The sequence below is a fragment of the Psammomys obesus genome, unplaced genomic scaffold (assembly GCF_907164565.1).
Source record: "Psammomys obesus unplaced genomic scaffold, mPsaObe1.curated_primary_1811, whole genome shotgun sequence".
Taxonomy (NCBI): Eukaryota; Metazoa; Chordata; class Mammalia; order Rodentia; family Muridae; genus Psammomys; species Psammomys obesus.
The window spans coordinates 38,380,053-38,407,236 of record NW_026596034.1 but is presented as its reverse complement, the minus strand read 5'-3'; the positions used below and the strand labels follow the sequence as shown (position 1 = coordinate 38,407,236).

The window sequence follows — 27,184 nt, the reverse complement described above, 5'->3', positions numbered from 1 at the left end:
ACTGACCACCTCTAGGTCAGGCCCAGGGTCTCAGGCCTCACCTATCTACTTGGCTAGATGGCACCAAGTCCTAGCTCCCTTTTCTGTGGATTCTGAATGGAATGGATTCTAACACGTCTGTTTGCAGTTGTTTTAATCTGTTTCCCAGTTACTGACAGTTGCGTCCCAGCCACAGGCCATGGGCTACACAGGGCTCTCCTGCAAGCACTGCTCAGTGCTTCCTTCCTCCCGGCCCTGATTCCAGTCTTTCAGGCCCTCAGGAAGGGATGTGTCCTCCTCTAGGCTGCCGGTGCCCTCTACAAACTCCTCATAGGTGGACTTCTCTGCAAAGGGCCGAGGGCCCAAGAGTTCCACCATATCGGCCTTCTCCAGCACTTCTTTCTCCAGGAGTCGCCTGCTCACCTGAAAAGGATGGACACCCATCAGGATGCTGGGTCACGAGCATATTATTGGTCCTGATACAGAACAGAACCTCTCCCAAGCAGGCCCCTGAAGATGGACCACATCCCGACCTGGGCCCCATGACCTGGCTCTGTCTGAGCGGGCCACTCACCTTCTCAACCTGCTCCCGGCACTGTGTGAGTAGCTCGAGGGTCCGATCATAGGCAGACCTCACAAGGCACCGGACCTCCTCATCAATGAGCTGGGCAGTAGCCTCGCTGTACGGCTTCTCCACCATGGTTTCACCTTGTCTGGGGAGGTCAAAGGATACCTGGCCCAGCCTCTCACTCATTCCAAACTGCACAATCTGAAGAACAGGAAGAGCCCAGGGTAGGTCGTGCCCAGGGCAACTACCAGGGCCACACGGTGGGACAGGGCTGCTTACCTGGGCATAGGCACTCTGGGTGACCCTCTTCAGGTCATCCTGGGCCCCTGTGGTGATCCGACCAAAGAACAGCTGCTCGGCCACCCTACCCCCCAGCATCATACACATGCGGTCGAAGAGCTGCTCCCGTGTATACAGGTACTGCTCCCGGGGAAGGTACTGGGCATAGCCAAGGCCCTTGCCCCGAGGTATGATGGACACCTGAAAAATAAGAGCTTGGAGCTGAAGCATTGTTTTTGTGCTCTTGGGGAAAACCCAAGTTGAGTTGCCAGCACTCACATCGGGTGGCTTACAAACATCTGTAACTCCAGCCCCCCAAAACAGTTGGCCCCGTCAGGACTCTGTGAGGGCTGCACTCGTGTACAAACCTATACCCACCTACAAACACACGCACTCAATAAGGAGGCTGAAGAGATGGCTCAACAGGTAAGAGCATTTGTTGCTCTTGCAGCCAAAGGACCACGTTCAGTTCCCACTACCCCCCTAATGCTCACAGCCAACTAACAAATCCTGAGTTCCAGGGCATCTGACATTCTTTTGCTGAGGTGCACATACAAACATTCAGGCAACATACTCATACACATAAAATCTTAAAAAAATTCACACTAATCTTAAAAAAATTCCATAGCTAATGTGTGTGGGCCTCAAACACTGTTCCGCCAGGCACTGCACTGGCGCTGGCCCCTCATGACTAAGGATGGAAGGATAACTGCCCTGAGCTGGACCCCTAGAGACCAGTGGAAGTGGCCTGAGGGGAACGCCCGCCCACACAGCCTCAGGTCTGACTACAGAGGCTCTGCAGGAACTGAATGCACAATTATGTGGACAATAGATCCAAAGCTGAAGACTTAAGCTAGGCTCCACCCCAAGCAAAACCTCCTGTTCTGATTCCCTACCCCAAAAGGAATCTGACAAATCATAGACCAACATATTCCGTGAAAACTGAAAGGGGGCTGGTGACAGCGCTCAGATGGTAAAGGCTGTTAACACCAAGCTTTATGACCAGAACCTTTATGGTCGGAGAAAACTGGCTCTCACCTGACCATACATGCACACAGACGGACACACACGTATGCATGCATGCTTAAAAACAGAGAAAGGGGAATAAAAGAGCCACACCTGTGAGTGTGCGTCACCCAGGTAGGCTGACACCTAGGAAGCCAGAGAGGGCACGTGGGCGCAGAGGCCGCCCAGGCCATCAGCTGATAAACACAGCTTGAGCAACTGACCTTCAGCAGAGGGTCTGCATGCTCCAAGAACCAGCCCACCACTGCGTGCCCAGCCTCATGGTAGGCCACAGTTGTCTTTTCATTGGGTTGTAGGACCTGGGTCTTCTTCTCAAGGCCTACAAACCACATTCCAAGGAGTGAGAAACGGGAAGAATGTCCAGCCCCAAGCCCCCAAAGGCACCCAACAGTCTGGATTGACAGCCATACCCCCGTCCCAAGGCCTAGTGAGGAACGGACCCCCTCTAGATCACAGTGTTCCCTGAGCACCAGCTCCTCTACTCTGGAGTGACGTCCATCTCCCAGCACTGGAGAGCACTCACTCGTCCGCTCTGACCAGCCCGAGTCATCCTGCTTTAGAAAGCCATTCTCAGGGCTGGAGCAATGGCTTAGCGCTTCTGGAAGCAGAACCCACATGGCAGCTCAAAAACATGTGAGACTCCAGTTCCAAAGGGAGCTGACGCCCTCTACTGACTCTGTGGGCATCACACACATGTAGTACACAGATACACACACAAAAAATAAAAATAAATGTAAAAAAATTTTTAAAGCAAGCCACTGTCAGCAGTCAAAAGTACAGATCACTTTCTGTTATGTGTCAAAAGCAACATCCACACACAGCGATACAGAGGGGAACATTCTGAGTGTCCAGTCAACCCGCTTAGAGCAGGTGCAGGACAGAGAGAAGCAGGGAACGCTCGCTATGCGCTTAGCTGCTGAGACTGACACTGCACAGACTGGGTAACTAGCTCCTAGAGCCGCTGGAATAGCCCTCACGAGTGTCGCACCCCTCCATACTATTAGGCTTTCAAGCAGAACAGGACCTCAGCGATGAAGCTCAAGGGTGACTGCCAACCGGCAGACTTCATCTGCACTACCCTCTGCCAGGTCCCCTCCAGGAACCACACCAGACTAGCCAAGAGCAGCATTCGCACCTCTCAGTCTCCGAGTCCTAAGAGACCCTTAATCCACCTGACTCCAGAGCCTGCCTGGCCAGCACAGACAGGGGCCTGCTCCAGGTGGCTACGTGAGCTACCCTGGTTTCCAGTGTGCTGGGTGGAGACAGACCAAGATGAAGAAACGCACTAACATTCATGCTTTCAACAGTGCTGTCCCAAGAGAGCTCAGGCAGTAGGAACTCTGGGATGGACCCTGCCTAGCACACTCTTTTCCTATCATTTATCCAAGCTCCGCTCTCCCTCCAAGTCAACGTTCCCTGCCTTCTATATCCAATTCTAGCTCTGGTTTCCCAGGGCCTGCATACAATTCAGAGGGGAATGAAAGCCGCTGGGAGAACCCTAGTTCTTTTTCTTTCTTTTCTTTTTCTCTTTCTTCCTTCTTTCTCCTTCTTTCCTTCCTTCTTTCTCCTTCCTTCCTTCCTTCCTTCCTTCCTTCCTTCCTTCCTTCCTTCCTTCCTTCCTTCCTTCTTTGTTGGTTCAGAAAACTGAACTGTTTTCTATATGCTGAAGTGAGGCTGGGCTATCCAAAAAATGCCTGTCCCTTCCCAGGGGATGTGGACTCACCTCCAATGACCCTCTCGATAGCTTGCTCAAAGTGCCGCTCCTGGACGGAAGGGCTAAGATAGCGGGCAGCAATCAGAGCTGCTTCGTTGCACACATTTGAAATATCAGCACCTTAATCAGAAAAAGAAAGCAAAGTCAGTGTTTCTGGCTGTTGGTGTTTCACCAAGATCAACTTTATTAAGACAAAATCTCAAAGAGAAGCCAGGCTAAACTTCCCCAGAAAGTGAAGGTAGTAGAAATTGCTTTACCAGTCACTGTTACTTTTGCCAAGGCTTCTGGCTAGCTATACAATTTTAGGGAATGGCCGACACAGGCTTGTCTATTTAAATACTTGGTCCCCAGTTGGAAGAACTGTTTGGGAAGGACTAGGGGTGTGGCTTTGTTGGAGTAGGTGTGTCATGGGGGTATTGGATTTGAGGTTTCAGTGGAGCCCACAGCACCCCCAGTTAATTCTCCCTGCTTCCTACTTGAGGTTTCAAATGTGAGCTCTCAACTCTCTCCTGCTGTCACGCCGCTGCTCCACCAGACTCGAACCCTCTCAAACCTTCAGCCCACTGAGATGCTCCGTTTTGAAAGTTGCCCTGGTCATGGTGTTCTATCACAGCAGCTGGAAGGCAACTAAGGCAGCATGTGAGACTGTCTTAATGGCATCAACTTTCCATCTTAACTGTGGGAAGGATTTGGGCTGTGTGTGTGGAGATAAGTCAAGTGCTGGTTGCTCTGTGACTAGACAGGACAGGGACAGCTCCCTCAGGCCCCTGCCACCTTGATCCCCCATCATGATGGGCTATAACCTGGAATGCTGAGCCATGGAGCCCTTTCTCCCTTGAGTTACTTCCATCAGAGTGTTTTATCACAGCAACAGGAAGAACTGAGACAGCAAAGCTTTCAACTACAGCCTCAATCCTGCTCTAAGACACTTAATTCCTATCCCCACTCCAATCAATTACTGGACTTGGGTTTTCTGGATCTCTACTGAAACCCCAAACCCTTACGTGAAAGGGATTCTCATAAGACGAGGCTTGTTATGTCTGGTTTCTTTCTTTGAGCATTATTTTTTAGACTCATCTATGTTATGGTGTATCAGCACCTCATTCCTTTTTATTAAACTTCATTTACTTTACTACCATGAGTATGTAGCTCCATATATGTCTAGGCATCCCATGTGTACTTGGTGCCCAGGGGCAGCAGACTGGAGTAGTGGCTCTGAGTGAGCATGTGAGTCCTGGGAACCAAACCAGGATCCTCTGCAAGACCAAGCACTCGATCTCGGAGCCCCTTTCTAGCCCCCAGTACTTCATTCCTTTTTACAGCTGAAAATTGTTCTAGAGAGTATGTACCATATATTGATCTACTCATCCACGGTTATAAATCTGACAGTTCTACATTATTACAAACAATGGGGCTATGAATATGTATGTTCAAATCTGAAATACTTTTTTTTTAATTTTGGTTTTTCGATACAGGGGTTTCTCTGTATAGCCCTGGCTGTCCTGTAACGTGCTCTGTAGACCAGACTGGCTTCAAACTCAGATTCACCTGCCTTTACCTCCTAAGTGCTGGGATTAAAGGTGTACACCACATCCACTTTTAATTTTAAAAATCAGTGTATTTCCATTTCTGGCTTTCATAAGAATACACTCTGATGACACATGCCTGTAATCCCAGCACTAACGGAGGCAGAAGCAAGTGGATCTCTGCAAGTTCAAGGACAGCCTGGTCTTCAAAGCAAGTCCAGGATAGCCAAGGCCATACAGAGAAACCCTATCTCAAAAAAAATAATAATAATAAAATACACTCTGCTCTTTTTTACCTCCTTTCTCCTCCTCGCAGGAATCTGTAGACATGAAAACATATGCTCTTTAACACAGATCTATGATTGGTGTTAAGTACTTGTTTTTACAGGAAAAAGTTATAAACCCAAACAAAATATTTACCTACACAGTCGCCTCTGAAAATGTGTCTTTCCTTATGGCCTCAAGTTCATATCTATCTCCCTTTTGCTTCAGCCTGAAGAGTTCCTTCCTTTCCTGCAAGGCAGATCTACAGAAAAGCTCCTTCTGCCTTTTCACAATCTGCAATTTTCCCTTCACTCTCTAAGGATAGTGCTGGCAGTTGCAATGCTCAGCTGAGTTTCCTCAGTACCCCATCCATGGCTTCTGGACTTTAAACAAAAGCTGGGTATCTGTCACTGAGGACTGGGCTGCTCTGACACTTTCAACAGCCTCTCATACCTTTGGGTTTTCACACTTGATATGTAAGTCTTACCATAGGCCTGAGTTTATTTTTACTTTTGAGTCACTGAGTTTCTTGGCTATGTGTATGCATTCACCCCTTTTATCCAGTTTGAGAAGTTTTGTGTCATGATATATTCAAATATCCCTTCTGCATTTATTCAGCTCCAGATTTATACTTGGATCCTTCTATATTTCCATCTCTTCACTACCACTCTCTGCTTACCGGACAGTTTCTCTGATTTCTTTTAGTCCTTTGTCCATGTTTTCTTTTAGATCTTTGAGAATATTGAAGATACTTAATTGGAAGAACTTTTTAAAATTTCATTTGTTTATATGTATATGAGTGCAGTGTGGTCACCAAAGGATAAACTGTAGAAGCTGGCTCTCTTTCCACTCTGTGGGTCACGGGGATCCCTTGAGCACTCTCACTTGCCCAGTCTAAAAACCGGAAGCCAGGCAATGGTTACACGGGTCGGGGGGGGGGGTTCGGAATTAGGATGATCTCTGTGAGTTTGAGGCCAGCCTGGTCTAGAGAGAGTTCTAGGACAGCCAGGACTACATAGAGAAACCCTGTCTCAAAACAAAGTCCTTATTATGCTTAATATTGTATTTCCTTGGGGAAAGATTTTAACTTTTCCTTCCTCTGTGAGCACACAACACCTGCCAGTTTGAAGACTTTACAGTTTTCTGTTAAATCCTCAACCAAAAAATTTCAGTACTTGCTTTTATTTTTCTTGATACACTGCAGTGCAAAAACTATGTAGAGGCCTGTCACAGTGGCACACAGCTATAATCCCAGCACCCAGGGAGGCAGAGGCAGGTGGATCTCTGTGAGTTCAAGGGAGTTCAGGACAGTCAAGGCTACACAGAGAAACCCTGTCTCAAAACCAGAAAACAACAACAACAAAAAACATGAAAGAGAAATTTAAGCTACCTGCTTTCTGGGGAAATATCCATGATTAAAACAGTTGTACCTCCTATGCAGGGGTCAATCCAAAATTATACAGAGGAAGCAGCAGCCTTCAACAGGAAGAACCAATGGAGTGCCACCGTAAGTTGTGATTTCCATGACTTTGTAACCATGCCAACAGTTCTTTTAACATGGGATTCGACATGGCCCATGCTGTCAGAAACAATGACAGAGCTCTGTCCTCAGTGTCTTTATAATCACAGAGACTACATGCTGCTCCCATTAGGGACAAGGGGTCTTGAGGAGGAAAGGTACTTTTTATTTTTTTAAGATTTATTTTATTACTTACTTATGTGTATGTGTGTAGGTGACCTTGGTGGCCAGAAGTGTAGTTGGATTTTGCTACTTTGTGGGTTCTTCTTTTTCACCCTTTATCCACCCGGTTTCACCCCCTATCACTAGATAGGAGAGAAAGAAGGATAGAGAGGAGACAAAGAGAGACAGAAATCCTTCAATCTAGTTTCTTCTTGTTTCTCCTTTCAGCATGACTAATAAACCACAACCCACCCCACCCACGCACCCCAGATGACCAACAACCACCAACCCTGCCTCTCGGGTGCTAGCATTTATAAATCCTGAGAAATTCCAAACGTCACACACTTGCAGAAGTTATCTGCAGCTGGCAAAACCACGCCTCTGTTAGAGCAGGAGGCAAATCATAGTCAGCTGCTGTGAAGCAACCCTATATCCCACACCTGGGATTAAAATGGAAACATAGTCACAATATTTTGAGTTTTGTTTTGTTTTTTAAGAAACCAAATTTTCAGAATTCTCACCACACAAGAGAGCATCAAGTTCCTGGAGCAAGAGGTGCTGGCAGCTGTGACCCACCCACCACAGGTGTGGGTACCTGGCGTAGTCCTTTGGAAGAGCAGCAAACAATGTTAGCTGCTGGGCCCTCTGATGTAGTGGCACCCCCAAGCTGAAAACCGCCAGGGGCTCAGCCGGGAAACCTAATGTCTGGGTAACTCACTCTATTCCTCAGCTGCACATGAAGTGGACACCTGAACTCTACAAGGGGCCAGAAAATGGGGTCGGAAGGACACTGACACAGAATACCAAGGAAGCCCTTTCCATGTTAGCCTGGCAAGAGCTTCTCACCACTGCAGCACAAACAAGTGCACAGTGTGTGCGAGTGCCTGGCCCAGTGCTGAGGAGGACACTAGAGGGAACTAGAGGGAGGGTGTCCCACCGCCAAACGAAACAGAAGGAGAGAGCTGTGGGTCAGAGCTGCTCCACTGACCACGGGCCATGGTGGTCTTCAGAAGGCTGCTCTGGAGAGGCAAACAGGACAGAAAACCCCTTTGATAGGCTCCCACCCATTTCTGGGGTTCAAAGCACTCTGGGAGAGACACAAGAATCCTAGCACCTGTGACGAGGTTTTGAGAAGCCAAAAAATCACTGCAGATAAGAGTCAAGGCAAGAGCAGCAAAGTGTGTTGTGACTCTCTCCTCCGGGAATGGCCCTCTGACACTGTCACCTCTGCAGCAGAGACTCCAGTCCAACCAGAAACTCACCAACTCAAACGGGCACCCACAGCCTTCAGGAAGAAGGCTGAAGAGCTGAAGCCTTTGACCAGGACCAAATACGGTGTGTGCCTGTGGCTACAGAGCACTGAGAAGCACATAACGACCCCTGCAAAGATGCGCAGGAGCTGCCGGTCACACTCACCAGTGAAGCCTGGAGTGAGAGCTGCCAGCTTCCTTGAAAGGGTGTCTCTGGTGAGGCTTCCATCCAGCTTGAGTGGACGCAGGTGGACCTTGAAGATGGACGACCTGCCTTTGATATCAGGGGGACCTAAGGAAGAAAGTGAGACACACAAAAGCATGTTCTCAGAGCTTTTGGGATGGGTCTCCCCACGACTACCTCAAAGAACTTCAAGGACAGACAGAGAGCTCCCTCCGCCATCATCTGACTGCAGCAAGGCTGGAATGGTCAAAAATCCCAAGTGTACTTGCATTGGGCAAAGCCACCATCAAAACACCTTCTTGAACTAGGTATGTAGCTCAGTGGCAGATGTACCATGAACAAGCCCCTGGGGTCAATCACCAGTAACACACACACACACACACACACACACCACACCACAAACTCAGATATACACACTCATTCTCACACACAAACACATATACATTCACATACACAGGCACTGTCACACACACAAGCACTCACACACACACACACACAGAAACCCCTCTACCTTCTAAATATTAAATCCACTCCCCAAGGCCACATGGCCCTGAACTGTCCTGAACACAGGTAATGTGTTCCATTTGGGAAATGTGAGGGGCAGGCTGACATCGGTGACCATCAGCGGAAGGACAAGGGATAAACTCTTATTTTCTAAAGTATCAAGGTTTTATAAAACTGTATGAAAATCAAGTCTGTAGAACAGAAATCTGCTATACCGCTCTAGCCATTCACAAGGACATCTGGACAGCCCAAACCACACCTCTTATTCCCCAAATGCCAGATGGGTCCCAGCATGAACACCTCCAAAGGAGAAAAGGAGGTCCCCATACCTTTAACCTCATGCACTAAGGGGCTGAGATCCAAACCCAAGACATGACCCGCACTCACTCACTCACCAATGTAGATCTGGCGGTCAAACCGGCCAGGCCTTGTCAGGGCTGGGTCAAGGATATCGGGGCGATTGGTGCCAGCTAACACTACCACATTAGTGGTAGAGTTGAACCCTAAACATAAGCAAGGCTGGTTAATGTGAGGAAAGGGCCGTTCCAAGCCCCCTCAGGCGGCTCCCTCCCCTTCAGCTTGCCCCACCCTCCTGTGGGTGCCCTGCTCGTAGCCCCAGGGACTCAGACCATCACCTCCTGCTGAGTGAGGCACACACTTACGGGTGGAAAGCAGACCTTTTCTCAGTGAATAGGGAACCTACGAGCTGAGACAGGCTGAGAGATAAAGTTCAGCGCGGGAGGGCGCCTCTGTACCCCGGCTCCTGCCAGTCTGATACCGTCTTGTCAGGGCTCACTGCCTCTTGCTAACCAAGTCCTTGTGGAGGATTCATGGAGCGCAGCCAAGTAATGGCAAGCAAGGAACACCCATCCAAGGAAGGCCCGTGAAGATGGCGTCAGGATGTGCAAATGCGTCTCCTGTCCTGTCCTATCTCCACTTGGCCCCTTCAGCGGGGCGCCCAGTAACGATATACTTCACTTGGCTTAGGCACTAAAGATTTAAGCGCGGAGAACAAAAACAACCTGCTGTGCACAGAAGTGCACACAAGTGCTCTGGTTGTCCTCAGGGCCACAGCGGTCATAGCCCTCACCTACCTTTCTCTGACAACGGCTCCCCGGGACCAAACTACCAGTGCAGATAATGGGATATTTATACAATACCTACCTTCCTCCCAGAAGTCCAGAATCTTGTTACCTAGCAAGCAGAGGGCACCTGACCAATGCCCAGAGAAAACATCAGGAACTAAGGCCCCCCAAGCCTCCTGATCAAGGCAACTCCCACATGTCATCACAGCTTGACCCTGGTCAAGACTGGAGAGGGTGCACCTGCTCCCAGAGGCCATTCCCTCTGGCCCCCTTCGGCTACTTTTGCTGTGTCCTTTTTGTGCTGGATCACACCTGAATACACCTGCATCTATGACTCGTTGGCAAAATACTGAACCCAGGAGGGCTTAGGGACCTCACATGACCCTAAAGCTACTAGGATGAAGACAGAACCTGCCAAATATCCAGTGAGACCTTTCCAAACTCAAATGCAGAGAGATCCCATGGAGGTACACGGATCCCATGAAGGTACTCCCTGGCTAGAACAACCATGAGATCAGCAGAACAAGGCCCACGAAAGGAGTATGGCTGTCCTGTGTGCACCAAAAGGGACATTTACACTCACATGCCTGGACTACCTCCCCAGAGAAGCAGGGGCCCTCATCCCGGCTAATTCCCACTGTGTAGTGAGGAGCACAGATTTTTCACTGTGCAGTGAGGCCCAAACACTGATTTCTTACACATTTGCTTGAGAGCATTCTTCCTTAAATCAGAATGTGTCATTCAGACGCAGTGGCACATGCCTGTAATCCTGGCACCCAGGAGATGGAGGCAGGAGAATCAGAGCTCCAAGTCAGGCCAGACAGTTAGACGGAAGAGCGAATACACACCCTGTGGGGGGTGAGCACCTACCAACCTGCCGCAGGGTCCACTCACCGTCCATCTCCACGAGCATCTGGTTTAGAGTGTTCTCCTGCTCACTCTGGCCTCCCAGGTGGCCTCGGCCTCGCTTCCGGCCGATTGCATCAATCTCATCAATGAATAAAATACAAGGAGCATTTTTTCTGGCCATTGCAAACATGTCGCGGACCTGTAAAGGGAATCCAGACCCTATTTTGTTATTTACATTCCCATCACACAGAATAGCGCACCCTTGGTCCTCCTTTTGATGCATCAGGACCTCCCGGATGGGGTGCACTCGGGGCTTGTCCCACCAAAGCCTATTGCTACACCAGATGACTGACCATGGGCAAGAAGTGTGCTGGCACGTTCTATAGCTCACCACCTACCCGCGCTGGCCCAACACCAACAAACATTTCCAGGAACTCTGAGCCATTCACAGTGATGAAGGGCACATTGGCCTCCCCAGCAGTTGCTTTTGCAAGAAGAGTTTTGCCAGTCCCAGGTGGACCAGTGAGCATTGCTCCCTGCAAGAGAAGAGGGACACGTAGTTCTGCAGAGGGACAGACAGCATGCTGGGAACAGTCCCAGTTTCTACTCAGATCTAAAACGGAATGTTTCCTAACACACGCAGGCAAGTTATAGAACTAACAAGAATCTCATCAAACACATCACTTTTAGAGCCTAAGATTTTCAGAAAATCTTTTCCCTTTAAAAGATGAATGCACGTGATTGAAGAAATGGCTCAGGAGAAGTAAGGTACCCACAAGCACAGAGATCTGAGTTCAATTTCTACAACCAATGTAAAGAAGGCAGGCACAGAGATGATCACACTTGTAATCACAGCGTTAGAAGGCAGAAACAGGCTGATTCCCACAGGCTCAGCCTTGCCTAACTCACAAGCTACAGACCAAAACAGAAGGCTCCTGAGAAATGACATCCAAAGGTGTCCTTTGGCCTACCCCCTTCCCATGTACAGTACACACGCCGACATATGACACATGGATACACACATGCAGGCATATAATCAGGGCATTCACCACAGTTTATACAGATACAGCGTCAAAATGCTCCTCACTTGGAGGAGATGGCTTTTGCAAGAATAGGCTTAGGAGTGGTTTAGAACCAGAATGCTTTCCTTAGCGATTTCAGCCTAACTGTTCTCTTCTAAAACAGCAGACCAATTTGCACTGCCACCCAGGAGTGAAACACAATTGCCTGTTGAAAGCCAGCCTGGGAATCTTGTCTAGCTCCAGAGCCTTTCTGACTTGAAGGGTGGACACACCTCATTTCCAGGAGTCCATCCGTTGTTCAGGCCAGACATCTGAGAATCTGAGCGTAAACCCCCAGAAGCCACATAAAGCCGGGCACAAGAGCAGTGCTGGTACATAAGACAGGAGGCAGACAGGAAAATCCACAGAAACTGTAGCCCGGCACACAGGAGCAAACAACAAGAGACTGTCTCAAACAAGATGGAAAGTGAGTTGTCCTCCGACCTTCACACATGGGCTGAGGCGTACTGTGCCAGCTGGTTTTCTGTCAATATTACATACAGCAGAGTCACCAAAAAGGAGGGAACCTCATTTAAGAAAACGTTTCCATCAGCCTGGCCTGCTGACAGTTTGTGGGATGTTTTCCTGAGTGATGACTGTTGCGGGAGGGCCTAACCCACCGGGGGGTAGTACAATCTGTAAGTGGCCCGAGGCTATATGAAAGAGCAAGCTGAGTAAGTCACAGGGAGCAAGCCAGCAAGCAGCCCTCCTCCATGGCCTCCACCTCAGGTTCCTGCCCTGCTTGAGCTCTGCACTGACATCCTTCATGAACTCGGAAGTACAAGATGAAACAGACTCCTTTCTCCTTGTGGTTTGAATGGCAATAGGCCCCACAGGCTGATGAGAAGCTGTGGCCTTGTTCGAGTAGCTGTGGCCTTGTTCGAGGAAATGTGTCACCCAGGATGGGCTTTGAGGTTTCACATGCTCAAACCAGGCCCAGGGTCGCTCTCTCTTCCTACTGTCTGCCAATCTAGATGTAAACTCTCAGCTCCTTCCCCAGCACTGTGTCTGCCCACACACCACCTACCGAGATGATAACGGACTAAACATCTGAACTATAAACCAGCCCCAGTAAATGTTTTCCATTATAAGAGTTGCCTTGGTCATGGTGTCTCTTTATAGCAACAGAAACCCTTGCTAAGACACTCCCCAGCTGGGCAGTGGTGGCACACACCTTCAATCCCAGCACTATGGAGGCAGGGGCAGGAGATCTCTGTGAGAGTTTGAGGCCAGCCTAGTCTATAAAGTGAGTTCAAGGACAGCCAGAGCTACACAGAGAAACCCTGTCTTGAGGAAAAAGAAAAAAAAAGTGAAAAAAAAAAAGAACTCAAGACTGTCACTTTGATGACAAACTTCCTTCACAAAGCCACCATACCCAGCTTCATGTATTTATCTGTTAATATGCAAATGTGGACACATACACGCCACTGCACACATGTGGAGGTCAGAGGTCAACTCAGAGAAGGTAGTTCTCTTTCCATCTGTCATGTGGAACCCAGGTATCAAACTTGGTTCATCGGGCTTGCTGGTAGGTGCCCCTTGAAATAAAAGGGCCAGTTTTAAGAAAGATCTAAGATCCCGTTTCTCTTGGACATGGTGGCACACGCTTTTAATCCAGCACTCGGGAGACAGGCAGGTAGCCCTGTGAGGAAGCAGCCTGGTCTACATGGTCTACATAGCAAGACCCTATCCAAAACACATCAAGGCTTGTAACTAGAGTTCAGAATGCCAGATTACCACTGGGCCATTGTAGATGGGAGCGTAACATTAACAAACAAACAAATGTGAAGGTTTTTTGTTTTGTTTTTTGAGACAGTATCTTCTGTTCTACAGCACAGGCTGACTCACTATGTAGCCTAAGTTAGCCTTGAACTCTTGCTAGTCCTCCTGCCTTCACCTCCCAAGTACTAGAACTATAGGCATGGGCCATCTTATCAAACATGAGGACTTTTAATGTTTATAGTAAAGGTATTATTTCCACCTTCTATTGTGATTGAAGAAATACAAATTTAGGGAAAAAAAAAACTTGTTAAATATTTGTCTATTCTAAATCGCAGCAATCTATAGTTGAACTTGGATTGTATCATGGTTTCCTAAAATCAATACCTTTGGAATTTTGGCTCCTAAGTCCTGATATTGCTTTGGGTTCTTCAGGAAATTCACAAATTCCATAATTTCCAATTTGGCTTCTTCACAGCCAGCCACATCTGCGAATCGCACATCAATGTTGTTCTTTAAGATCTTGGCTGTCGTCTCACCAACACTGAACAGGCCGACTCTTCGCCCACCACGACCAGTCCCCATTGGACTCCTCTTCATAGCATAGAGGAGGATGCCAACCAGGACCAGGGTGGGCACCAAGCTTCTGAGAAGAGAGCTGCAAAATCCAGGAAACCATTTGTTTACATTCATTTAGGAGACAGGTCAGTGTAGGGGTGTTTGGTACTTTGTGGCCTCCATTTCCTTCTACCCTTCTCTGCCCTTTGAGCCTCCTAACACTAGATAGGAGAAAAAAGTAATGTGGTCAATGTTATCATTAGACTGCTTCCTGCTGATAAGGGTGTCAAGTTCCTTGAGGAAAGTTTGATCTTTCCTGTCAGGGTATCTAATTTCTTCTTGTTTCTTTGCACACAACTATTTAACAAACAGCAACCAACAACCACCAGCCTATTGGGGCTCTATATACCCTCTGAAAAGTTCCCACAATTCCAAATGTCACTCTCTTGCAGAAACTATCTGCAGCTGGCAAAATCACACCTCTGCTAGAGCATGAAGCAAATCACAGTCAGCTGCTACAAACCAACTTCGTATCTCCATACCTGGGATTAAAACGAAAACATGTTCCTGTAATATTTCTGTGTTTCTTAAAGAAACCAAAATTCTCACTATGTTAGAAGTTCCATTGTTTTCCAGAAAAATAAGCAACTCTAAAACTTTCAGTGCACAAAAGGGACAGTCTCTAAAATGTCCCTAGGTCTGCCTGCAGAACTGGCCTGTCTGGTCCTAAAAGCACTGCCCTGCCCTGACCCACCCAACAAAAGGATTGGTAGGGCAGGAGGCTACAAAGCCTTAGCCTTTGACCATGTAGGTCTGACAGAGCCTTAACCATATGCTTTTCTCAAGAGACTCTGACCCAGCAAAGATAACAAGAGCTAATATGTTTATTTTTCCTGTGTAATACTTTTTAAAGGCTGTTTGGCATTCTCTTTGCAATAAACAGACATATGCCAGTGCCATGGTGTATACTTGGGAGACTGAGGCAGGAGAATCGTTAAACCCACAAGTTGAGACTTGAATGGCTAAAAGAGTGAGACTACATCTTAAAAAAAATTTTAAACATAAAAATAGACCATAATGTGGGGCAGTGGTATTGCACGCTTGTAATCCCAGCACTTGGGAGGCAGAGGCAGGCAGATCTCTGTGAGTTCGAGGCCAGACTGGTCTAAAGAGTGAGTCCAGGACAGTCAAGGCTACACAGAGAAACCCTGCCTCAAAAAACTTTTTTAGCATTGATACTGTAGATATTAGCAGATGCTAAAACATGTTAAAAAAAAAATAAACATGCTGCAAAACTGGTTAAATGCTGGATGTTTTGTGTTCAGCATCAGACACCCCCACTGGAGCCTCCCTGGCCCCCTCGAGGCCAGGACTTACCCATCGCTCTCAGTGGTGTAAACCACTGCAGCCTGGTTGGTGGGTTCAATCCCCAGCTCCCACTGCGCAGACTCCAGGTTCCGCTCAAAGGTGTCGACACTACCAATGTTAAACCACACGAACTTCTGCAGAGGCCAAAAGGGAGTTTAGTCTACACCACTGTGTCCTGCACAGAATGGCTCCGTCACGTGCATCCACACTTGTGTTCTCAAATCCCTGACTCCTCAGCTAGAAAAGCCTCTTTCCTCCATCTCTGACCACTAGAGACAAACTAATCCCTTCCTGAAGCCAGCTCCAGCGCCAAGCGCAAACAGCAGCTCGCCAGCTCTGGGCACACAGAACTTCAAGGCTTTAAGTTCTGGACAAAATATAAAATGCTACAATAGCCAAGGTCTTTGTCTTTGTTTTCTTTACTCATATTTTTTGGCAAGTAGTTTTTTAATATTACTTGACAAAAATGAATTATAGTAGACTTAAAGGCTTCCTGTATTAAGCATTATCAATTTAAGAAAATAAGATAAACCATAATAATTTTAAATTTTCTGCTAAAATTTTTTGTGTATGGGTATTTTTCATGCTAAATATCTGTGCACTATGTACATGCCTGGTACCTATGGAAGCCAGAAGAGGGCAACAGATCCCCTGGAACTGAAGTGACAAATCCTTGTGAGGTGCCACCTGGGTACTGGACCTATAGTTACAGCCGAGCCATCCCTCCAGCACAAACCACCTACAACCTGGACTGCTGGACAACTAAAAAGGTATTTCACTGAATGGACAAGTCTACTTCACACTTTTTAAAAATAATGTATAGAGGAGCTGGAGAGATGACTCAGCAACTCAGAGCATGTGCTGCTCTTGTAGAGGGCCAAAGTTTGGTTCCCAGCACCCAAATCAGGAGGCTCACAACCATTTGTCACTCCAGCTCTAACACCTGTGTCCTTAGCAAGGCAAGCACCCATACTCACATGCATACTCCCACAGACCCAGAACTAACACAAATAAAAATAATGAGTGTGATGCCAGCCTGGTCAGCATAGTTCCAGCCCCCATTACCCAGTGAGATTCTGTCTCACCAAACAAATCAACCTGGGACTCTGGCCTTAAATTCACCTCTCACCTCAGGTGTCGTCCCAGGAACAGGAACTACACGCACAAACTGCTTGTTCACGACCTCCAGCCGATCCACCTTGGAGAAGAGAAAAGCAGTTGTAACAGCCGAGGCAGCAAGCAGCAAGCAGCAAGCAGGGCATCAAGCCAGCCAGGAGCACTGGAGCCATGGCACACGCGCACCCTGAAGACAGCATATCATCCTATGCCCTTGGCAGCCTGGTCTACATTTTAGTTTCTTGCTCTCTTGGATCTGTAAGCTTGGGACATAAATCTCTGTCACATTAATAAACAAGGATTCAAGAAGACGCTCCAATTTGTACATCTGAGCTCCATTCCAAACTTTAAAACCCTAAGCAGAATACGTTGGTCTTTTGCTGACAAGAGAGTAAAATCTCTGTATACAATGTATGAACGTGGGTGCACATGCCACCATACATGTGGGCATGAAAGGAGAACTTTAGGGGCCGGTTCTCACCTCCTACCTTGTTCTAGACCAATGGTTCTCAAACTTCCTAACACTGTGACCTTTTAATACAGTTCCTCATGTTGTAGTGACCCCAACCACTAAATTATTTTCACTGCTATTTCATAACTGCAACTGTCATGAATCATAATCCAATATCTGTGTGTCTTGGTGACCCCTGTCTAAAGCTCGTTCATCCCCCAAGGGGGTGAGACCCACAGGTTGAAATCCTCCGTAGATTCTAGACATCTCTGTTTTCCCAATGCATCTTCCAGATTACCTGGCCCAAAGTTCCCAGGAATTCTCCTGGGATTCCGATCTCCCCACAGGTACAGGGACCACAGGCCACCTTGCTGTGAGTCCAGCTTTTACGTGGGTCCTGGGGATTTTAACTCAGATCCTCATGCTTGCACAGCAAGCTTCTACATTGAGCCATCTTCCCTATCCAGTTCAGTAAAATCCTGAGTACAGACCTGATCCTGATTCAGAAATATTTTGTCCAACACACACACACACACACACACACACACACACACACACACACACACTGTCATAAGCAGTTCCAGAGGATCATGAGCTGCTAGCAGCTGTACAACAGACTGACATGTACCTTTGAGAAACGGAAAAAGAGAAAAGAAAATAGGCACATATGTAATCGTAGTAGTCAGGAGGCAGGAGGATTGCTCAAAGTTCTAGGCCAGATTAAGCTACATACAGAGAGCAATCGTACCTCAAAAACAACCACAAAAACAAAACATAAAAAACAAAGCAAAAAACCACAGCTGGATACAACCCATTTTGTAAATGTGACGACACAGTGCTGTCCTTCTCGCTTAGGGTTTGTTTTGTTTACATGTCTGTGTTCTACCACCTGTGTACAGGTGCCCATGTAGGCCAGAAGACATGCGATAACCCGAGCTCAGGGTTCCAGACTGCTGAGCTGCCTGACATGGGTGCTAAGCTTCTCTGAAGAGCAGCTCTTCCACCTTCTCAGCTATTGCCAATTTTTTTCAGGGGGCAAGGGGGCAGTCTGAAGACAGGGTTTCTCTGTGTAGCCCTGGCTGTCCTGAAACTCTATAGACCAGGGTGGCCTTGAACCCAGAGATCCACCTGCCTCTGTCTCCTGAGTTCTAGAATTAAAGGTTGTGCTACCACCACTATTCATCAAACAGCTTCAGACCACTAGGGTATAAATGAATGACAAGGCAAACCCGATCTTTTGTAAAGAGCCTCCCAAACACACTCTCGTTGTCCTCACAGCACGCCCACAGACGGCAGGTCGTGGCCAGGGAAGAGCTGTGTCCTCACTACTGCTAGGGAAGCTACCAAGCACTTCTCACAAGATAGGGTCTCACAGGTCCAGGGCTGGCCAACAGGGACCAGAGGGATAGGGAGGGAAAGAAAAACTGTGAATCATGCGAGACTGAATCTCAAAGACAAACAGCTAGAGCCAAAATTCAGAAAACCAGCCAAAGAAGACAAAAAGCAGACTGTGATGTTAAGGCAGCTTCCACCCAGCCAGGAAGCGGGCCTGGCACTGCTCAGCACCATTCTTGCGAAAGCTCCTACATCTGGGCGTGCCCCAAGGTGGCTGCTCTGGGCTCTGGGCCCCTCCCGAGCAGCTCAAGTACTGCAGGCCTCCTGCACAGCCCTTGTGCCCAGCACACAGTCAGTTAATCTCCTCACCAGACCTCTGGCCAGGTAATACTGCACGAAGTGCTTCCAGGTGATTTCCTTCCCGGGGTCCCGGAAGTAGAGGTAGGAAAAGCCCACGGCCACACTGGCCCCCAGGACAGCCAGACTCCGGAAATCCTTGTCGTCCCAAGGAAACTCCCCCTAAGAAGAAAAGATAACACGCTGTCTAGTTAAATGACAAGTGAGGGGGATTAGTTTTTGCTTATTTTTTTTTTATTTTTTATTTTTTTACTTATATATATGTGTGTGTGCCTGGGAAAGGGGGTGCCCATGGAGGCCAGAAGAGGGAGTTTGGTTCCACAGAACCGGAGCTCCAGGCAGTTATAAGCTGCCTGATGTGAGGATCAGGGTCCTCCCACAGAGCCTGAGCTCTTCTCCACTGAGCACATGCACATGCTCATACACTGGAGAGTGAATGCAGAGACTCCCATAATCTGGCTGAGAGCTTTGCAACTGAGCCACACTCCCAGCCTTAGGACGGTTACTTTAGGAAAGTGACAATTTCTGTTTTCAGTGTGGAGCCTTGGTTGGCATGGAACTCACTGTGTAGCCTGAAGCTCACAGAGCTCTGTCTATCTCCGCCTCTCGAGTATTAGAATTAAAGTCATGTGCCACGAGGCCTTGCAGAAGGTTTTCTCTTATTGGGACTCTGTTAACTCAGACAGAAGTCTTGACACATTTTAATACATTTATCAGATTCTTTGAACTGTTTATGTTCCTCAAATATCCACACTGGAAATCAGCACCAACGGTGAAAGCATTAAGAAGTGGGACCTTAGCCAGGCACAGTGTCGCAAATCTGTAATCCCAGGACTCAGGGTGGCAGAGGCAGGTGGATCTCTGTGAGTTCAAGGCCAGCCTGGTCTACAAAATGAGTCCAGGACAGCCATGGCTACACAGAGAAACTCTGTCTCGAAAAACAAACAAACAAAAAGAAGTGGGACCTTTGGGAAATGATTACATCACAAGGAGTCCATCCTCATGTATGGGATCTGTCCACTAACACTAGGGTCTTAAAGGACACATTTTGTGTCTTCTTGCTATATAAGGATAAAGTACTGTTCCTCTATAGATGAAGCAACATACAAGACTCCATGAATGGAGCCTTGAAAACAGAGCAAAGCCTCCGACACATCAGCCTTCCTAGCACTTTCTAGCCTCTTTAATTTTGAATAAATGTACAGTATTTACGAGGTATGAAATCTAAGCAGGGCATGGAAAAAGTGTATCTGTAATTCCAGTACTCGGAGGCAGGGACAGGAGGTTCTCCATGAGCCTAAGCAACACAGTAGATTCTAGTCCAGCCAGGGTTACATAAGGAGACCATGTCTCAAAAATACCCAAACAAACAACAGCAGGAACAAAATAAGACAAAGACACTTAAAGCCTGAGCTCTGCATGGACCACGCCCTCTAGGGAAGGGAATGTCTGGCTCTGCTCTTCAGATACACAAACCTTTTGTATCCGTTTCCACCAGGCAAAGTCATCTTGCTTCCCTCCTCTCTTGCCTCCATTTCCTCCAGACCCAGCATTATTTGGTTCTACAGTTTGAAAGATTAAAAAAAAAAAAAAAGAAAGACAGAAAGGAAAAAGTCTTACATTACAACAGGAAAGAAGTATATATAATTTTCCAAAGAAAGAAAATTCAAAAAAAAAGAAGAAGGTCTAGGGAGGTAGCCTGTTTTTTGCCTGCACTGCAAACATAAGGACCTGAGTTCAGATCCCAGCACCTGTGTGAAGAACCAGGTGCAGGAGCTTGCAGAACTCAGTGCTATGGCAGCAGAGACAAAAAGCATCCCCAAGGCGTACTGGTGAAGCCACTCCAGCCTTCCCAGCAAGTTCCAGGTTCAATAACAGACCTTGGTCTAAAAAATAAGGTGGAGGCATGGTGAGACGGTTCATCAAATCACTTGCCACCAGGGACGACAACCTTATTCTAGCCCTGTCACACAAGTGACAGAAGGAGAGAACCAATTCTGGCACAACCTCTGCCTTCCACATCTCTCTCTCTCTCTCTCTCTCTCTCTCTCTCTCTCTCTCACACACACACACACACACACACACACACACACACGAACACAAATAATGTAGTTAAGAAAATTAAAAATACATCGGGTGATTAACACAATCAGTACTGACCTCTAGCATACAAACACATGTACATATATGCAGAATACATGCACAAATAGGCATACCAAAACAAACGAATAACAACAGAAAAAAGGAACAAGCTGAGAGATATTGCTGGAAAGCAGCTTTAGATACATATAAAATCACTTAAATTTTACTTTGTGAGCTTCAAACATAAACTGTTTTGTTTTGTTTTTGAGATGGGGCTCCATTATGTAGCTCAGGCTAGCCTGAAGCTTGCAAGCCTCTCCCACCTACCACAACACACACCTCAGCTATTCGTAGCTCCAGTCCCAGGGGGCCTGATGGCCTTTTCTGGCCTCTCTGGGCACCAGGGTACACAAACATAACATACATACAGGCAAAACACTTATGCATATAAAATAAAAATAAAAAATACTAAAAATACTGAACTGTAAAACACAACTGTCTGACTTATCAAACTGGCCTTTTTACCTTTTCTGAAGCTACTGAATTGGGTTTGTACTTCTTCTGTTTTTATTCTTAAAAAAATTTCTTAAACCCTTAGGAACAAAATGGAGAGGTTCTAACATTTTTAAAAGAAAAAACAAAAACACACACACTCAGAAAAGCAACAATACTGAGAAATGGCTGAGAAAGCAAGAGGAAAGTTAGCTCGCCTTCCTGCCTCATTTCTTAGATGGTCAAGGCACCATGCAGCCCAGGTTCACACAGACGTGTGGGCAAGGGAATATTTTCTTCCACTCTCTGGAGACCCGTGTGCATGGTCCCATTGCTCAGCACACTAAGCCCAGCCCATGGCTTGCTCTGAAGGGCTCCCGGGAGACTGCTGTGCTCTAGGTAACTAGTCTACATAACTAACACCTGTTTACTTTTTAAACCTGAGGCCGGGATCACAAAGTCAACTACACAAAAACACAAACACATTCCCACACCTCCCAAAAGGTTCACACAGACACACCATCTGGAAGTTCCACTTTTGCCAGCATCAATGACTATCAAGAGGAAAAGCCTCAACAGAGAAACCAGCAGAGGAAGACTAGGAACATCCCAGCTGTCACGCCCCTTGTCACCTGCTCAGTCATTGTGGTGGACTCTGAGCAGGTTGCACCAGCCCTGCCAACCCTGCAGCATTGGTGAAGGTGGACAGAAGAAGGAGTTCCGTACCTCTGGGAGGTTTTGAATTCAGCCTCGGAGAAAATGAAGTCAGTCTTCCCTGCAGAGCCAGCTGCTTGGAGCATCTCCCTGGAGGACACTGAAACAGAAGAAAAGATGAAGGTCAACACTGCATCCTCTCAGACTGGCCAGCACAGGATGAAAGGAACAGATTCACACCCGAGGTGTGAGCTGTTACTTTACCTACTAAATATGCAAGTAATAAAGACAAACTGAATTCACAGCAGAAACTCACAAAGAGTCTTTATAGTCACCATATCCAGCTAGGCGGTAGTGGTACATGCCATTAGTCCCAGCACTTGGTTCTCCAATCCAGGCCAACCTAGTCTACAGAGTTCCAGGACAGCCAGGGCTACACAGAAAAACCTTATGGTGACAGTGCTTATGTCTGAGGGGAAGGATAACTATAATATCCAAGAAAAAAGAGGCTAAAATAAACATAAAAACAAGGTAACTAACCATTTCTTGCCTGAGGCAATCTCAGCAACAAAAGACTAGTTTAAAAAACAAAACACAAGGCAAGGCATAGTGGCCTATGACTTTCTTTTCTTTTCTTTTTTTTGGGGGGGTGGTAACAGAGTTTGACTGTCCTGGACTCACTTTGTAGACCAGACTGGCCTCAAAATCACAGAGCTCTGCCTGCCTCTGCCTCCCCTGGGATTATAGGTGTGGCTCAAAATTGTATCTTCTGGCCTCAAGGTTTGTGTGTTTGAAAAAAGCTTTGCTGATCTAAGAATGATGAAATTTCATTCAGAAATTCAAGCTAAGGCTGGAGTGATGGCTCGGCAGTTAAAGGCTTAGCTTACAACCATAAAAATGAGAAACTCAAGCTAACCGGTGAGGCTGTTGAGGACAAACTACCTGGTTATCCCCCGGCATGACTCCACAGTCCAAAACTGGAAGACCATGAAGCAGATGGTTATTTGCTGGTTCTCTGTGTTGGTTTCACAGCTAAACATGCAAGCTGTCCTACAAACTAGCATGACTGGAAGGCAATGTAAGTCATGACCCCAGAAGTGGCTTGGAAGAAGTAGTTAATGAACGGACTGCAGGAAGCTGTGGTAAAGACACAGAAAAGGCTTGCAGTCCCTTTATCTTCCTCATCACATCTTCATCAGAAAAGTAAAACTGCTAGGCCGGGCATGGTGGCCATCTCTTTAGTCTGTGAGTTCAAGGCCAGGTGGCTGCTAGTAGCAGACATGCGCTAACAGAGACGATGGAACTGAACCACCAGTCCAAGAATCTGTGTAAAATGCAGATATTTTAATAGTAACAGACAAAAAGTCCTATTTGTGATGAAAAAATGAAAACTACCTTGAGTTTCAGAAGAAATTGGACTTTTTTTTTTTTTTTTTTCAAGACAGGGTTCCTCTGTGTAGCCCTGGCTGAACTCTCTTTGTAGACCAGGCTGGCCTCAGACTCAGAGATCCACCTGCCTCTGCCTCCCAAGTGCTGGAATTAAAAGCATATGCTACCTGCCCAGCAAGACTGGCCTTTTAAGCACTGTTTAAAGACTACAGGGAGTTTTGAAGTTGAACTAAGTACATTTTGCATTATGACATGGCCAGAAGTCTAAGGAGAGGCCAGGGAGGGAGCAGAATGGGGTAGTTTGACCCCTATGGGGGTACAATGGCCCCATGAATTCATATGTTTGAATGCTTGGTCCCTAGTTGGTGCAACTGTTTGGGAAGGATTAGTAGGTGTGATCTTGCTGGAGATGGAGGGGGGCAGGCTCTAAGTCTTGAAGTCTCCTGTCATTCCCAGTGTGTTCTCTGCCACCTGCCTGTGAGCAGGTGAGCTCTCAGGGCTTTCCCAGCTAGCTGCTGCCAAGCCTTCCTGCCCTCAGGAACTCCGGGCCCTCTGAAACCTCAAGCTTTCTGGTGTAAGTTGTTTTGGTCAGAGTGTCTATCACAGCAACAGAAAAGTAACTGAGACAATGGTTGGTCCTTTTCTCCTTACTTGAGAGCATCAAGTCAGATGCTCACTCACTGCAGATGGAAACACTGTACACAGACCTGTGTTCCCTTCCTGGCAGAGATGCTTTGTTACCCTGCTCTGTCACATACAAAGCCAAGCTCTGGATGTGGCACATCAATGGCTCTTTCTCTCCAGATCACACTGCAGAACCCTCCCTAGCTGTGTCCCATCAACACATACAGCTGACACAAGTGGCCCTTATAAAACATCTTCTGGCTTGGCTGCTTCACAAAGCCCTTCTTCGTTCCTGTAACACAGAACATACCAGCTGTACCTACCCCAAGGCAATGTTGCTATTTTACATGCCTGGGCAAGGCTGCCTCTACCTCTATTCCTACAGGGTCCAGACGATCAGTTACAAAGCACTTAACTGCTATTTTGCCCTCTTTTCCTCACGTCATTTAACTCCCACACACGCCATACACTTGCTCACTCTTACTGGTACACATATGCCAATGTAACCTCTGCAAACAACGTTCTAGATTTTCCTTTCGCTTCTTTTTTCAAAATGTATGAGTGCTCTATCTGCGTGTTTACTTGCACACCAGAAGAGGAAATCAGATCCCAGTACAGATGGTTGTGAGCCACCATGTGGTTTCTGGGAATTGAACTCAAGACCTCTTAACCACTGAGGCATCTCTCCAGCCCTACAAAGACTGTGTTACAGACAGATTATAGGATAAAAATGATCACTTGGAGGATGGGCATGAGGCATGTGCCTTTAACCCCAGTAATCGACTGATAAAAGACAGGTAGATCTGTGAATTCCTAGTCAACATGGTCTGTACAGCCTGTTCCAGGTCAGCCACGGTCACGGAGTAAGATCTGTCTCAAAATAAAATCACATGAAAGAACTAACAACAGTGTTAAAATCTAGCTTAAAATGTAGAAAGCAGAGTGCTACTTACTATCTTCCAGGTTTTAAGGGAACCCCTCAGCCCACAAATCATAACATCCTCAAAGGAGAGCTGATGCTAGAGCAGTCTTTGCCTGACACCATATTCCCTCACCAATAAAATATCAACAATACGTTTTTTTTCTGATAGAGAAATGTAAATGAGTCAGCCTGAGAATTCTGTCATATATGGAATTTCCCTAGTGACAGTCTCAGGAAGCTCAAAGTTACAGGATCCACAATGACACTAGCAAAGTTTTTAAAAGCTGTAACAACTGCTTAGAGAGGAGACTCCAGTGAAGGCCACACTAGGGTGGGGTTTTTTGGTGATATAGCTGCCTTTGAATCCCCCATGCTCCTTTAAGCAGCCCCAATAAACTCAGTGATTCACTAAACTAAATTTGGTTGGAAATGTTTGTTATATACCACTTTTCTCTGGGATTGAAGCATTCACTCCTGGAGGGACACTCCAAAAGATAAGCACACAGCCCAGAAAACCCCTGAAACTGACCAGATTCATTAGGTCTTTCCCTCTCAAAAAATATATACGAAAAGACTGTTGAGAGTCGCTCTCAGACAAAACAGACCACAATGAAGGCAGACTCTCAGAAAAGCCCTGTTGCCTGGCAGAAGCAGAGAAGAGGCTCAGACCAACTGAGCCACCAGGAAAGGTCACTGGTTTCCAGTTTTGTGTGCTGCCTGTCTCCCGTGCTTGGGTGCGCTCTGATGACCTGTCTGAGTCATGTCTCACCAGGAAAAGTCTCATGACCAACTCAGAGACCACTCAACATACTTCTTTCACAAAGACATCAGTCCACGGCAGCTCAATGACTCCGAACTGCCTGAGCTGTAACAATCTGTAAGGTTCACTATATGGCTGATCTTCACTAGGTCACTAGGTCAACTCCCAGAACAGGATCTGCCACACTGGACATGACTCTGCAGATGACAGCACTAAAACCGAACGCAAAGATTCCCTCCTGGAGAGAGGAGGGCAGCTCTTCAAACTCAAGAAGCTCATAAACCTTATGCTCAGGAACTTAAAAAATCCATCCCAAAACTACACAGGCAGTTAAACAACTGCCGGTGTGTGGGTGTGGGTGGCTCTCCAGTGGCACCGATAGCAGGTTTAGCAGGGTGACGCAGGGATGCAGTTTTTCCTCGGGTTGTCACCTACGCGTGGGCCTTTTAATGATGAAACTACTTTTGAGTCACTCCTGTAGATAACCCTTCCCCCAGTGCTCCCGGAGTTAATTCCAATAAGCTCACTGGTTCACAGAGCTAGAGGAATGGAATAATTTCTTTGACTCATCAATGAGCGTCCTGTCTAGGGTAAATAGACATTTGCTCATGGGAAGTTACACAACACTATTATCATATTAATGGGGAACAACAGGACCAAAGCCGAGCTGAGTCTGAACAGCTCTATGGCCCCGTGATGAGTAATAACACAGCTCTATTTGAAGATGGAGACTCAGCACGGTTCCAGCATACCTATCTTTCTCAATGGTGAGCCTCCTTACTATAACGGCAGACGCACACTCCGTGGTGGGTAGTAAAATATGTAGTAAGGCCAAACTACCTAAGAAGGAAGCATCAATGGCGGGAACCCCATGGTAGCCATCTTTCTCTGCCTAGGATGGAGACCTACGCCTCCTTAATGAATAAAGTCTATCCATACACATACATACAAGTAGCCAAATAAAGGCTACATCGCACTCTCCACCCGCCAAAGTATTAGGACCAGCGGTAGGCAGACCCTGCTGGAGTCTGAGGAAACCCGGAAGCGGCTGCGCGGCTCGACCCAGCCGCAGACTGATGACGTCACGGAGACGCCCAGCCCAACCCCCATCACGGCGCAAGGAACCTGGACACAGCGCCTCCCTGCTCACCTGCCCAGCGGTGCCACGGGGCCTCGCGCTGCTCCACACCGTCCCGCCGCCTCCTGCGCACCCGCCACATTGCCACAGTTTGGAGAAAGGCCAGGCCAGGGCCCGACTGCCCGCCGCCCCCACCAGCCGGAGTAACATCCCCCCGCCCTGACCTCGCGCCGCCTGGGCGCGCGCACGCGCAGCCGGCGGGTCAAGGTGCGCCACGCCCCTGGGCGCGCGCATGCGCGGCAGGCCCCG

The 27,184-nt window shown here is 47.4% G+C and overlaps 1 protein-coding gene across 1 annotated transcript; it reads right to left on the bottom strand.

Annotated features, from left to right (window-relative positions):
• Positions 1–116: 116 nt before the first annotated feature.
• LOC129687242 (AFG3-like protein 1) lies at positions 117–27,184 on the bottom strand. Its single transcript, XM_055621587.1, has 16 exons — positions 26,948–27,184; positions 22,175–22,262; positions 20,351–20,436; positions 18,887–19,036; positions 16,745–16,813; positions 15,625–15,749; positions 14,077–14,347; positions 11,308–11,445; positions 10,955–11,108; positions 9,371–9,478; positions 8,454–8,579; positions 3,576–3,686; positions 2,056–2,171; positions 827–1,027; positions 554–748; positions 117–402 (listed from the first exon to the last, which is right to left on the bottom strand). Exons 1-16 carry the CDS (start codon positions 27,167–27,169, stop codon positions 184–186), a joined length of 2,379 nt encoding a protein of 792 aa, XP_055477562.1. The 5' UTR covers positions 27,170–27,184; the 3' UTR covers positions 117–183.